Genomic DNA, 12,921 nt, shown 5'->3' with positions numbered 1-12,921 from the left:
ATAAGATCTCCCCCTCGCTCTGGCCCAGCTGCTGGGGCTGCGGGTTCCGAGTGCTTGGGTCTAAGTGTGCACATACTCGCGGTGTGTGTGTGTGTGTGTGTGTGTGTGTGTGTGTAGTCGGCCAGGGCCAGGACTGGACAGGTTGAGCGGTGGCCATCCTCCCATCCCCTCCCCCGTAGCCCCCTGCCCGCTCGCGGCGCCTCGGAGGTTCCACCTTTGAAACTGTACGCTGCTCTCAGCAGCCGCCACCGAGTGGTCGTCGTCGGGAGGCGGGGGAGGGGGCTGCTGGGGGGAGGGCGGGGAGGAGTCTGGCCCTGGATGTGTGCTTTTCGATTGATGGATGACTGCCGGGTGGGAGCGAGCGTGCGGGTGTGAGTGTGTGATTGTGCGTGTGTGTGTGTGTGTGTGTGTGTGAGTGTGTGTGCGCAGGGTGCGTGCGCGCGCGGGGCCTGCCCATTTTCCTCCTCGCAGCAGTCAGTTGGGAGCTGGAGGGAGGGAGAGAGGGAGACAGACGCAGCCAGCGAGAAACCGGAGAGGAGCCGAGCGCCCTCCGCCCAAGGCGCCCTCCCTCGGTCCGCACACAGGCGCCGTCGCTTGGAGGAGCAAGGTGCCTCCCAGCCCGCAAGGGCATCGCGTACGAGCCCGCGGTCTCCTCGGTGGCGCTGCCCCGGGACCGCACCTGGAGGCCGCCCCGGACGGGGATGGTAAGCGGCTGCCGCCGTCTGGCACACCAGCGGGACGCGGTGAGGGCACCATGGCGCTGACGCCCGGGAGGGGGCCCTCGGCGGGGCTCGTCCGACCCGAGCTCTGGCTGCTGCTGTGGGCAGCCGCGTGGCGCCTGGGTGCCACCGCGTGCCCCGCCCTCTGCACCTGCACCGGCACCACGGTGGACTGCCACGGCACGGGGCTGCAGGCCATCCCAAAGAACATCCCACGGAACACGGAGCGCCTGTGAGTACGGCCCCCATCCCCAGCGCTCAGGGAGCCCCGCGGTTACCCTCCCACCAAGACGAGTTCAGGGCTGGGGTGGGGCAGCACCGTTGGGGCCCCGGCTCTGTGGCCAATAGACGGGTCAGTGCCTGCCGCGGTCCTTCTTGAGCCAGGAGCCAGCAGCACCCCTGTTTCCCTTTCCCGGGATTCAAAGGGCCCTGGCGGGGCTGTCAGCTCCCATCCTCACCCCTGCACCCTGCCCTTAGCCCTGGCAGGCCATTCCCACTGCGCCAGCACTTGATTCCTACAGGGTGCCTGTGACTTGGTGCCAGCAAGCCTTCCTGGCACTCAGGGGGGAAGCTCCTCGCACTGCCAGGCACCATGTCTTCTTTTGGGCACATGGGGCTTGGGCTGTGGTCTGAGCTGCATGTGTGGACTGGGCTCTGTGGGCTAGCAGGCAGGTGATGGGCCGCACGATGGGATGGAGTTGAAGTTTCCAGTCTTCCCCTGCCTCCCCATTGTTTGCCCCAGAGCCTTAAGAATTCTTCTCTTGCAGGTGTCAGGCATTGGTCCCCCCACCTCACATCCAGCCATCCCTAACCAAGGCAGACAATGGGACCTGAGGGATTTGGGTTTGGGGCCTGGGGTATATTACATCGACACCCAGAAAAGGGTAGGTGTGATAATGCTGAGGGGTCGGGAGCCTGGAGTGGAGACATGGACCATGAAGTCATTTAAAAATAATTCATCTTTCCCTGTTGTCTCTTACTTCTAAATTCTTGAGAAAACTCAGCCCTTTCTAGATGGGCTGAGCTTTGTAGGGTGTGTGTGTGTGTGTGTGTGTGTGTGTGTGTGTATGGATCTATATAATTTGTTTCCCCAGATTCTCCTGCAGAATGTGTGTCTGTGTGAATTCCTAGTACCCGTGGTGTCACCTCAGTAGTGGGAGGTTGTGAGAGTCCCTGTACATGGGCCATGTGTGTAGATTTTTGGTCACATGCAGGGTCTTTGTGCTGCCTACAGAGGTGACTGCTTCGGGAGATTATTGAACTGGACTTTGGAGAAGGCTGCCAGCTCCTTTGAAACCTGCCTGCCCCTTCTCCCCACACTCCTGGGCAACTGCAATGGCTCTCAGGAAAGGCGTACATATCTCGATAACTTGAGCGCATTTTCACAGCTCCCAGCTGGCCAAAGGCAGAAATCTGACCCTGGGGAGAGCTATCTCCTGGATCAAACTCTGTACCAAGGTCAGCAATTAGTGAGCACACGTTTGCCCCAGACTCTTCTTGGCTGAGTCTGAAAAATTCCCATGGAGGTTTCAGAGAATTTGCAATCTAGATGCAATCTAGATGGGAATTGGTGTGTGTGTGTGTGTGTGTGTGTGTGTGTGTGTGTGTACATGTGTGTTGTGGGGCTGCGGAGAGATGCTGGCATGGGGAGAGGTTGGACAGAATCAGGTTTCCTTGGGGCAGCCTGTGCATTACCCTGTGTGGCTATGGAGAGGGACTGAGGGTCAGGAATCTGCCCAGAGGACCCCTGAGGTTGCAGGGTCGCCCTCCACACCTGTTTGTCCTGGACCTATTCTCTGTTCCTTTGCTGCATCCACAGGGCATTTTTCTTGCAGCTGTTATGCTGATGACAGCCTAGGTCTGTGACACGGTAGCCCATTGCCTTAGCTTTTGGACCTGAATGCTGAAGTCATCCCATTCCTTGCTCTTTCTCTCCACCTTTAGTCTTGAGGACAGTGTCAGTTTTGGCGTTCAGGAACTCTTGAACTCTTTTGCTATCAGAGTGGAATGGAAGTGAAATTTCCTAATGCAAAAGAGAGTTGGGCCTTCAACTGCTGAGGTTGCTGTGTGACCTTGGGCAAGTTACTTAACTTCTCTGAGCCTTTGTTACTTTCCATCCAGAAAATGGGGCTGCTGATGGTTTTTGTGAGGACCGAAGATCATATATGGAAAGCATCCTGGTTCATTATGTTTACTAAGTGAGAGGTATTATTGTGATAGGATCAGGAGAAAAGTCTCTATTTAATTCAGCAAATGTGTAACAGAGCCAGGAGCTACCCTCGGTGCTGAGGCTCCAGCAGGGAGTGAGCAAGTCCCTGCCTTCAAGAGATATACAGGCGAGAGGACCAGGCAGGGGACACATAACTGGAAGCTCTTGGGAGAGGGCCAGGCTGGCAGTGTGATGGGGCTGTGGTGGGGAGCATTGGGGTAGGAAGCACTCTTCTGGAGGGAAGGGGCTTCTCAGAGGATGGGCCATTTTATTAGCATACTTTGGGACCCAGTAGTGGCTGGGTCGGAGTATGCCAAGCAGAGATGGCAGGCAGCCCAAATAGAGGGAACGTTTGGGCAAAAGGCCCACAGGTGTGCGTGTGCCAGCCTGATGGGTGAGTGGACCGGCTTTGTCCCGGGGCTGCAGCGTGTCACATCCAGTGGGATGTGACAGGGCTTGAGGTTGGGAAGGTGAGGAAGAGTCAGGAAGTCCTCTCTCTCTCTCTCTCTCTCTGGATTTTTCCTTTGGGGACTTCAGGGATGGAATCCAGGGCTGACTTACCAGGGGGAAGCCGGGGGAAGTCTGGTCTTTGCTGAGTGCAAAACTTCTCAGGCGGTGAAAGCCTGTGCAGCAGGCAGGCCTCTGAAGAGCCATTTGAAGAGGAATAGAACACCCCGAAAAGAGGCCTTGGTGAGCACCCCGGCAGACCCAAAATAGCTGTAGCAAACGCCCTGTCTAATCGATAGGGGTGTCGTGCAGTGTCAGAGCCTGAGACAGTGGCTTCTGCGGCTGTGAAATTGGGAAAGAGTGCAGCTGTGCCTTCGCCTTTTGTCTTCTGGGCAGTTTCTATGGCAGCTCATGAGACCCGGCAACTTTATGATCACATATCCCGTAACTCTGGGTCCGGGCCTGTCCCCCCAAGTGGGAAGAGATTGGTTTGCTGCAGAGACTTCTGGGAAAGGGCCATACAGACTCCAGAGCTGTTGAGGAGATTGGTTCAGCCAGAGGGGCTGTGGGGCTGGCGGGCTGCGTGAGGCAGGGACGCTGAATAATTCGCTGCAATGGAACAATTAAAATATGGAGTGAGGGTTAGGGGTGTGGTGGAGGAGGCCTGGAAGCTTCATCTCTTTGTAGAACTCAGGCTCAGAGGGACCTAACCACAACCGCTATTAATTGTCTTTTCTTCTACTCAACGACTTTGATTTTCAGTTGGAGTTTTAAAAAATTAAAACAGTCTTTTAGACTAGAGCGTCCAGGAGAGTGTGATAAGAGGGTGTAAAATGCGGGGACACCGCTTCTCCCACCCACCCCAGGCACTTGTATTCTAGACTTGTCACAGATTGCCCTCGTGGGTGCAGGGTGCAGAGACAGGAGAGGCCTGAGGATGCTAAGGCCAGGAAAGGCCCTGGGGGAGGCCCCTTGGTCTCCGTTCGTACCTCAGGCCCAGCATGATCTGCTGTTCGTTAGGTTCTGGGGGCCTGTTCTCTTGCATCGTGGCCAGTTTGTCCACTGCCCTAGCTCGCCTGCCTGCTGCAGAGGCCTGGAGGGCCCTTAACTTTTCCTGGTCTGGCCCCCTGAATCTGGAGGCCCCATTCAACGGGGCTGGGTGGGCATGCCCAAGGAAGACTTCCCAGGACAGCCAGGAGCCTGTTTGGAATTCCAAATGACGATTGGGTGGTGGTCATGGAGAGGGGTCAGGGGGCCAGACCGCAGCCATGTCTGTACTGTGGTCTCCTGCAGCGGAGACCTGCATTGTGCAGGGGAGGCTGCCTCTAAGTGGGGCTGGCGGCTCCAGTAGCAGGTGCTCTGGGCTTATTGCTGGGCTCTGCATGACCGGTGGTAGGCCCTTGGTGCTGTCACTCCATCTGCTCTGAGACCCAGTTTCCCCATCTGTAAAAGGGACGATGATGACAGCTTTGCAGGTTGATGGTGAGGATTAAGGGAGCGAATGCACGTAGAGGGCCTGGTGGTGTGCTTGGCACAGGGCTGTGTGAAAATGCTTTGTGATTTAACTGGGTGATGTTATTATTATTATTTGAGAAGCTCAAGCAAAGGTTTGAGGATTCCGGTGGGGCAGGAGAGAGCTTGGGAGGTAAGCACGTGAGTGTTGGTGGTGCTGCAAGGGACTCTTCTGGAGTCTGGCTGTCCAGAGTGCTCCTTCCTTGGACCTGGGCAGCTTTGTCTCCTGCAGTTTGCAGGAGGGAGCAGGGTGGTGGCCTGCAGGGATTCTCTGCAGGGTAGATGGCGTGAGGACATGGCTCTGGAGCCAGACTGCCTGGGATTTTAGCCCCATTCTGCCTCTCAGCAGCTGGGGGGACCTTGGACAAGTTATGGGGCTTAATTAATTCATTCAACAGATAGCTGTCTATCGAGTGTCTGCATCGTGCTGAGTGAGTAGTGCCGGACAGAACACCAAACCACCTGTCTCTCCCTGAGTTTTAGCCCAGTAAGGGAGGTAGAGATGAATGGCACATATGAGAATAAACACATAATGGCAAACTGGGGTAAGTACTCTGGAGAAGGCGTGACTCCTCAGCACCCTGTTTCCTTGCCTACAAAGTGGGGACGATAGCAGACCTGCTTGCGAGGCTGGTTGTGAGGATTTAAATGCGACAGTGCTGGGAGTGGCACTTTGCACAGGGCCTAGCACACAGCAAGTGCCCCATAAATGGTAGTATTACTATTGTTATTAAGGTGACAGAATTGCAAGGACATGAAAGGAACTGGGGCACCACTCATTTCTGGGTCCCAGCATGGCCCTGCTCCCTCTTCCCTCACCGCGTAGCCACTGGTGTTCTGGATGCCCCCGAGAGCACTGCCCCTGCCTCCGTGCCCCTCTCGGAGGCAGGGGGCTGGTCCTCGGTGGTCCTGGCTGCCTGGGGCTGTGAGCAGGGGACAGCCGTGCTCTCTGGGGCCGGGTGAAGGGTGGCAGGGACGGGAGGCTCCTGCATTATTGGAAGCAGACAGGAGCTTGGCCTCCAGTCCTGTGCCGGCATTAGCAGCTCGGCAGGGCTCTTGCTTAATGGGATTTTCTCCCCAAATGCTGTAATTATCGCCATACAAATACTTATTACCCAGAGCAGATGACGGCCGGGCCTTGGGCAGTAGCCAGGGAGCTGGGCTGTGCTGGGGAGGGGGTGGGGGTGAGGGGGTGGGGGTGGAGAACGGGCTCCTCTTTTTGATGGAGTTTGCAACCCCCTCCTCTTCTTTCTGGAACCCAGCCTGTGGCGGACAAACAGCTGTTGGGCACCTGCTGTGTGCATAGTGTTATGAGAGGTCCAGAGTGTGGACCCGCTCCCCAGGGAGCTTGCAGGCTGGTGGGCGAGAAAGGTCTGTCTGCAGAAGAGCAGGTGTGCGAAGATGTCTATGGGGACTAAAGCACAGCGGCTACTAGCGCTGGCTTTGGTGTGAGGGTGGCTCAGTCTGAATCCTGGCTCCATCCACTACCACCTGAGAGATCCCCGCCGGCTCACTAGTGACTCCGTTACTTCATCTATAAAGGGGAGCCAATGATGACACTTACCTTGCAGGGCTGAGTTTGAATGAGATACTCTGTGTAGAGTGTTTAGAGTAACGCTGGGACAAGTAGTCCATCAGCGTCAGAGATGAAGAGACGGGAGTTGGGGTGGGCAGGAGGGGCTGATGGGGTCTGAGGGCCGGGCAGGACCTAGGTAAGGGCCGAGCTGCAGTGAGGGCAGGGGAACCTGGGGCATGAGAAAGTGAGTGCCATACATTTGGGGAGGAGAGTAAGGAGCGGATCCAGCCACATCCAGTACATCCAGCGGATCCAGTACATTCGTGTTGGTGAGTTCTGAGATAGGAGGTTAGGGTAATGGATGGGCACTAGGCCATGGGGCTGGGAAATAGGGAGCCATCAGAGGGAGTGTGTGTGTGTGTGTGTGTGTGTGTGTGTGTGTCTAACATTTTTTTATCAAAACAAATTTTTTTTCTTTTACTATTCAGTGGTTTTTTTTTTCATCCTCAGAGTTGTGCAAACATCACTACAATCCAATTTTAGAATATTTTCATCACCCAAAAAGACTCTTTGGTGCTCCATGTAACTTTCTGTTTTGTTATAATTTCAATTTTGTACAAAAGTTGCAACAAAAGCATAAGGAGCTCCTATATGCCCGTTATCCACATTCGATTGTTCATATTTCCCTGGTTGCTGTATCATATAGTATGCATAGGCACAGTTTTGTTTTTTGGAACTATTTAAGATTAGGTTGGAGGGGCGCCTGGCTCTCTCGGCCGGTGGAGCTTGTGACTCTTCGTCACGGGGTGGTGAGTTCAAACCCCGTGTTGGGCATGGCGCCTGCTTAAAAAGAAAACATATTTTAAAAGAAGATTACATTGAAATGTAAGCCTTTCTGTCTAAATAGCGTGGTGTGGATTTTCTGAGAATACGGCCATCAAAATCAGAAAACTGAACATTGCTACAGTACTGGTATCTGCTCCATTGTTCTGTTTGCACTCCATCCGTTGCCTCAACAATGTCATCCGTGGCTCTCGGAAGGTGTGTGCAGGATTACACATGGCATTCACTTGTGACAGCTCTGTAGTCTCCTTTAATTTGGACTAGTTACTCAGCCTGTTGCTTTTCTTGACCTTTACAGTTTTGAAGAAGACAGGCCAGTTATTTTGTAGAATGTCCCTCCGTCTGGCTTCGTCTGTTCCATCCTCATCATTATGCCCAGGTTATGCACTTCTGGCAGGTTATGCTACGTAAGTGGCATTGTGTCCTCAGTGGGTTGCGTTGGGACGTCCGTTGCCACTGGTTTTAGCAGCCGTCGCTGAGTCACTTCTAGCATCCTCATTGCTTCTCTGCTTATCAGCTGGCGTTCTACCGCAAGAAAGAACTTGGCCTTTTCCTCCATCTGTTTGTCTGTTTATAACAGGGTGGATTCAGGGATTATTATTTTGTTCCTTGGGTTGTTCCCATCATTATTTATTTGGATGCTCAGAGTGTGTCCCACGTTTGGGGGAGCCCCTTCGGGCTGCCCCTGTGTCCTTTCGAAAAGACCCTTTGAGCACTCACCCCAGGGGTTTTGAGTGGAGGGTGACAAGTGCAAAGTAGTGTTTTATGACATCCTGTTGCCTGGCTCTGGTGTGGAGGGGGAGACCGGCTGGTGGCGGGGAGGCCACTTGGTTATGGTCACTGTGGTTTCTGGCTTTTCCATTGACAGTGGTTTCACTGCCACTGCTGTGATTTTAGTCTTAAAACAAAAATGTGAGCAACTTGTATTTTAAAATAATTTTAGACTTACAGGAAAGTTGCAAAAATAATACAAATACCCTTCACTCAGCTTCCCCTAATGTTTTCTTTTCTTTTTTTAAAGATTTTATTTATTTTATTTTTAACATTTATTTATTTACTTACTTACTTATATTGAGAGAGAGAGTGTGCATGCAAGCAAGGGAGAGAGGCAGAAGGAGACAGAGAGAGAGAGAGAGAGAGAGAGAGAGAGAGAGAGAGAGAGAATCCCAAACAGGCGCCGTGCTCAGTACAGAGACCGACGTGGGGCTTGGTCCCATGATCCTGGGATCATGACCTAAGACGAAATCAAGATTCAGATGCTCAAGCGATGGAGCCACCCAGGTGCCTCAGATTTTGTTTTTAAGTAATCTCTACACCCAGTGCATGGCTCGAACTCACAACCCCAAGATCAAGAGCCGCATGTTCTACTGAGTCAGCCAGGTGCCCCATCTTCCCCTAATGTTAACATCTCTCTTACCCATAGCGTGATGATCAAAATTAAGAAGTTAACATTGGCACAAGGCTATTAAGTAAGCTACACACTTTATTTGGATTTCACCAACTTCTTCTCTAGCGTCCTTTTTCTTAAAAATTTTTTTTTCATGTTATTTATTTTGGGTGGGGGGAGAGAGAGAGAGAAGGAGAGAACGAGTAGGGAAGGGGCAGAGAGAGAATCCCAAGCAGGCTCTGTGCTGTCAGGACAGAGCCTAATGTGGGGCTCAATCCCAAGAACCATGAGATCGTGACCTGAGCCAAAATCAAGAGTCAGACGCTTAACCGCCTGAGCCCCCCAGGTGCCCCAGGGTCCTTCTTCTATCCCAGGGTCCAGTCCAGGATTCCACATGATGTTTAGTTGTCATTTCCCCTTAGTCTCCTTCAGTCTGTGACAATTCCTTAGTCTTTTCTTGCTTTTCAGGACATGGCACTTCCAAAAAGTACTGGTAAGTTATTTTCTGGAAGGCTCTTCATTTTGGCTTTGTCTGATGTTTCTCCCTGATTGGATTGAGGTAATAGAGTTTTGGCAGGAATGCCGCAGGGATGGTGTGCCCTTCCCCGTCCATCCTGTCAGTGGTAGGTGACACTGATAGGTCTCATTGCTGGTGATGTTAACCTTAATCTCTTGGTTAAGACAGTGTCTGCCTGTTTTCTTCCCTGTGACATTACTGAATTCACATTTGCTGTTAATAAATATTTGGGGGAGATACATCGAGGCTGCCATAGACTTTTTGTCCTCAAATTCTTACCTACTAATTTTAGCATCCATTAATGGATCTTGCCTACAACCATTATTATGCAATTTTGATTTTCTATTTCCCTCATTCCTTCTACACTTATTAATTGGAATTCTTCTGGAAGGAAGAGCACTTTATTGCTTTTTAAGAAGCTGGTTTGTTTGATGGGTACCTTGGGTTTTGAGTTTCCTGAGGGCAGGGCTGTGTCTCATGTATCTTTGTAGTCCCATTGTCTGGTAGGTGCTCAAAAAAGATGTGTTCAATGAGTTGGTTTTTTTTTTTTTTTTTTTTTTTTTAAGCATGTAGCAAGACGTGGGGTGCCTGGCTGGCTCAATCAGAAAAGTATGTGACTCTTGATTGAGGGGTTGTGAGTTTGAGCCCCGTGTTGGGTGTTACAGACTACTTAAATTAATAAAACTTAAAAAAAAAGTTTAACAAAATAAAAACATTTGGCAAGACATTTTATGGTTCTGATCTTTGCTTTAGAAAATATAGTCATCATGGTGGGCTGAATAATGGTCCCAAAGATGTCCCTGTTCCAATCCCTGGAACCGTGAATATGTTGCCTTACATGGCACAGGGGGTCTGCAGATGCAGTGAAGGATCTTGAGATGAGAGATGATCCTGGGTTATCAGGGTGGCCCTGACATCATCACAGGGTTCCTGTAAGAGAGAGGCAGGAGGAACAGCTTCAGTAGGAGATATAACCATGGAAGCAAGGGGTGGGAGGATGGGGGAGGGGCCATGAGCCAAAAGGGGCCTCCAGAGCTGTAAGATAATACATATGTGTTGTTTTAAGCCCCTAAGCGTGTGGCAATTTGCTACGGTACCAGTGGGCAACAGCCACAGTCCTCATGGAGTTGAGCCACAGAGGCAGAGCCACAGGAAGAAACAGGACTGGACCGAGGCAGGAAGTACAGAGAGAGCTAATGAGAAGGTCATGGGGCCCTAAGCCTCCAGCCTGGGGGAATGATCTTGGGAATGGAGTGAACTTTGGGGAGGGTGGCTGAGCGGGAGAAGAGAACCTGGCTTCTACTTCTTCTGTTTGAGTTGCCAATAATCAGCTACATTTAAAAGGTGACCTTAAGGGTAGGGATAGGGGATGGTTACTTTGTAGAGTATGTGGACTGGAGAGACAGTTGGGAAGGCCTCCTAGGGAAGAGGTGGAACAGAAACTTCAACAGGAATAAGGATTTCCTGGGTCGGGGGGCAGTGGTTGGGCCTGGCTGCTCAGTTGGTAGAATCTGCAACTCTCGATCTCAGGGTTGTGAGTTCGAGCCCCACATTGGGTGTAGAGATTACTTACAAAATAATAAAATCTTAAAAAAAAAAAAAAAGAATTTCCTGGGAAGCTGGTATAAAATGCAGATTCCGAGACCCGTCCCCGAGATGCTGATTCAGCAGGTTTTTGGCAAAGGCAATTCAGGCGATTCAGATGCAGGAGGTGCCCAGAACACATTTGGAGAGAAGCACTGGGTTTCCTGGTAAGGAAAGTGCATCCTCTGAAGACTCATGAGGCTTGACTTTAGCTTCCGCCCATGGTAAGACGGCAGGAGGTGATGTGGGTGAAGGTCAAAGGTACTGACTTCCAGCTATAAAGTCAGTAAGTCCTGGGATGTCAAGTACAGTATGGTGACTGCAGTTGATAATACTGTATTCCAGGGGCACCCGGGGGGCCCTGTGGGTTGAGTGTCTAACTCTTGATTTTGGCTCAGGTTATGATCTCACAGTTTGTGGGATTGAGCCCCACATCGGGCTCTGTGCTGATGGCTCAGAGCCTGCTTGGGATTCTCTCTCTCTCTCTCTCTCTCTCTCTCTCTCTCTCTCTCTGTACCACCCTCATCTGCTTTCTCTCTCAAAGTAAATAAAATAAAAGAAATGCTGTATTGTATATTTGAAAGTTGCTAAGAGAGTAGATCTTAAAAGTCCTCATCACAATAAAAAAATGTTGTAACTATGTGAGGTGACACACGTTAACTAGACTTACTGTGCTGATCATGTTGCGATATATACAGGTATCTAATCAATGTGTTGTACACCCAAAACCAACATAATGTTGTATGTCAATTATATATCTCATTTAAAAAAAAAAAAAAAGAGGGGGCACCTGGGTGGCTCAATCGGTTAAGAGTCTGACTCCTGATTTCAGCTCAGGTCATGATTTCATAGTTATGGGATTGAGCCCTACATCAGGCTCTGCGCTCACAGCACAGAGCCTGCTTGGGAGTCTCCCTCTCCCCCCCTCTCTCTCCCCTTACCCCACTCTCTCTCTCTCTCTCTCAAAATAAATAAATACACTTTCAAAACGGGGGTGGGCGGGTTCAGGAGGAAGAGAAGGCAACAGGGGAGGAGAAAGTGGAGAACAAGAGCTCCTGGCTGCTTGTGCATCCGAACCTGGCCAGGTGTTTCTTGGCCACGCCGGAGAAGGAGTTTAGAGATGGGGAGGGGGCTTCACCTGGGAGAGCAGGCAGGCTGCCTGAGGACAGCTTCTGGACCTGTGGTGTGGGTCACTGGCCAAGCTGGGCAGCCTGTTTCCTGGGAGAAGTGGGAGGCAAAGGCAGGTGGTTGGGAGTGAGTCAGCCGTGAGGAAGTCTGCGGGAGGGGAAAGCACGCAGGAGCGCTGAGGGGGAGTGGGCTCGGCAGCGTAGGGGCAGATGGACCGTAGCATGGAGGGCTGGGGGGTGATCTGGAAATGAGGAGCCAGACCCTTGGGGATGGGGAGACAGGTCAGAGAAGGAGAGCAGCAGCAGGGAATTGTGATGGGGTCTGTGGTCACCACGGAAAGCCCCCAGCCCGGGCCAGGCTCAGAGCCCTGCTTTACCCTCCCCTGCCCTTTTCTGCTCACAACTGTCCCTGGAGGAAGCTATTATCGCTGCTCTGCTGAGGAGTGGGTTGGAGAGGCGTACCATGTGCCTGGGGGCACAGACGGCTGCTGAGCGGGGTGTCCAGGGTCCCTGAGCCTTGAGGCTCTGAGATGTGTTTGTGTTTAGTCTTTAAAATCTGGCTACTGCACCACGCATCTTAATAAGGCCTGGCTTCTTTCATTCATTCACTCATTTATCCGACGTTCATTCAGCACCTGTGAAACCCCTGTGGGGGCTTAGCCCTGGAGCATGAAGGCAAATTGGCCGCGATTGAGTCTGGCCTGCGCATGTTTGCAGGGTGGGCCCAAGTGCAGGCCGGCACAGGGAGGTGTCCAGCCTCAGGGTGGGGGTTCAGTGAGCAGAGTCGGGGGTGGAGATGTGGGGAGGTGTTGTGGGAGGACTCAGCGTCAGAGCGTCAGAGGATAGCCTCTCAGGGGCCTGAGGTGGGCAGGGCTGTGCTTTTAGGGCTAGGCCCCAGACCTGGGAAGGGGATTGGCGAGGGCAAGTCCAGGCCTTGGTAATGAAGAGACTGGGGTGGACTTCACGCCTCAGAACAGAATACACCATGGAATGGGGGTTAACAGCTGGGCCCTGACCCCCTCACACCCATTAGAAGGGCTGCTATCAAAAAACCAGCAAA

General features: G+C 52.2%; 1 protein-coding gene across 1 annotated transcript in view; it reads left to right on the top strand.

The window, feature by feature from the left end:
- Positions 1–371: 371 nt before the first annotated feature.
- The window catches only part of SLIT1 (slit guidance ligand 1), a 175,999-nt gene continuing 163,449 nt past the window's right edge, over positions 372–12,921 (top strand). The window contains exon 1 of the mRNA XM_043597129.1: positions 372–951. Coding sequence (XP_043453064.1) covers positions 755–951 — 197 coding nt within the window. The 5' untranslated portion in view covers positions 372–754. The remainder of the gene's footprint in view (positions 952–12,921) is intronic.

Source organism: Prionailurus bengalensis, chromosome D2 (assembly GCF_016509475.1).
Source record: "Prionailurus bengalensis isolate Pbe53 chromosome D2, Fcat_Pben_1.1_paternal_pri, whole genome shotgun sequence".
Classification (NCBI taxonomy): Eukaryota; Metazoa; Chordata; class Mammalia; order Carnivora; family Felidae; genus Prionailurus; species Prionailurus bengalensis.
Note: the sequence above shows the minus strand (reverse complement) of the source record. Positions and strands in the feature narration are given on the sequence as shown.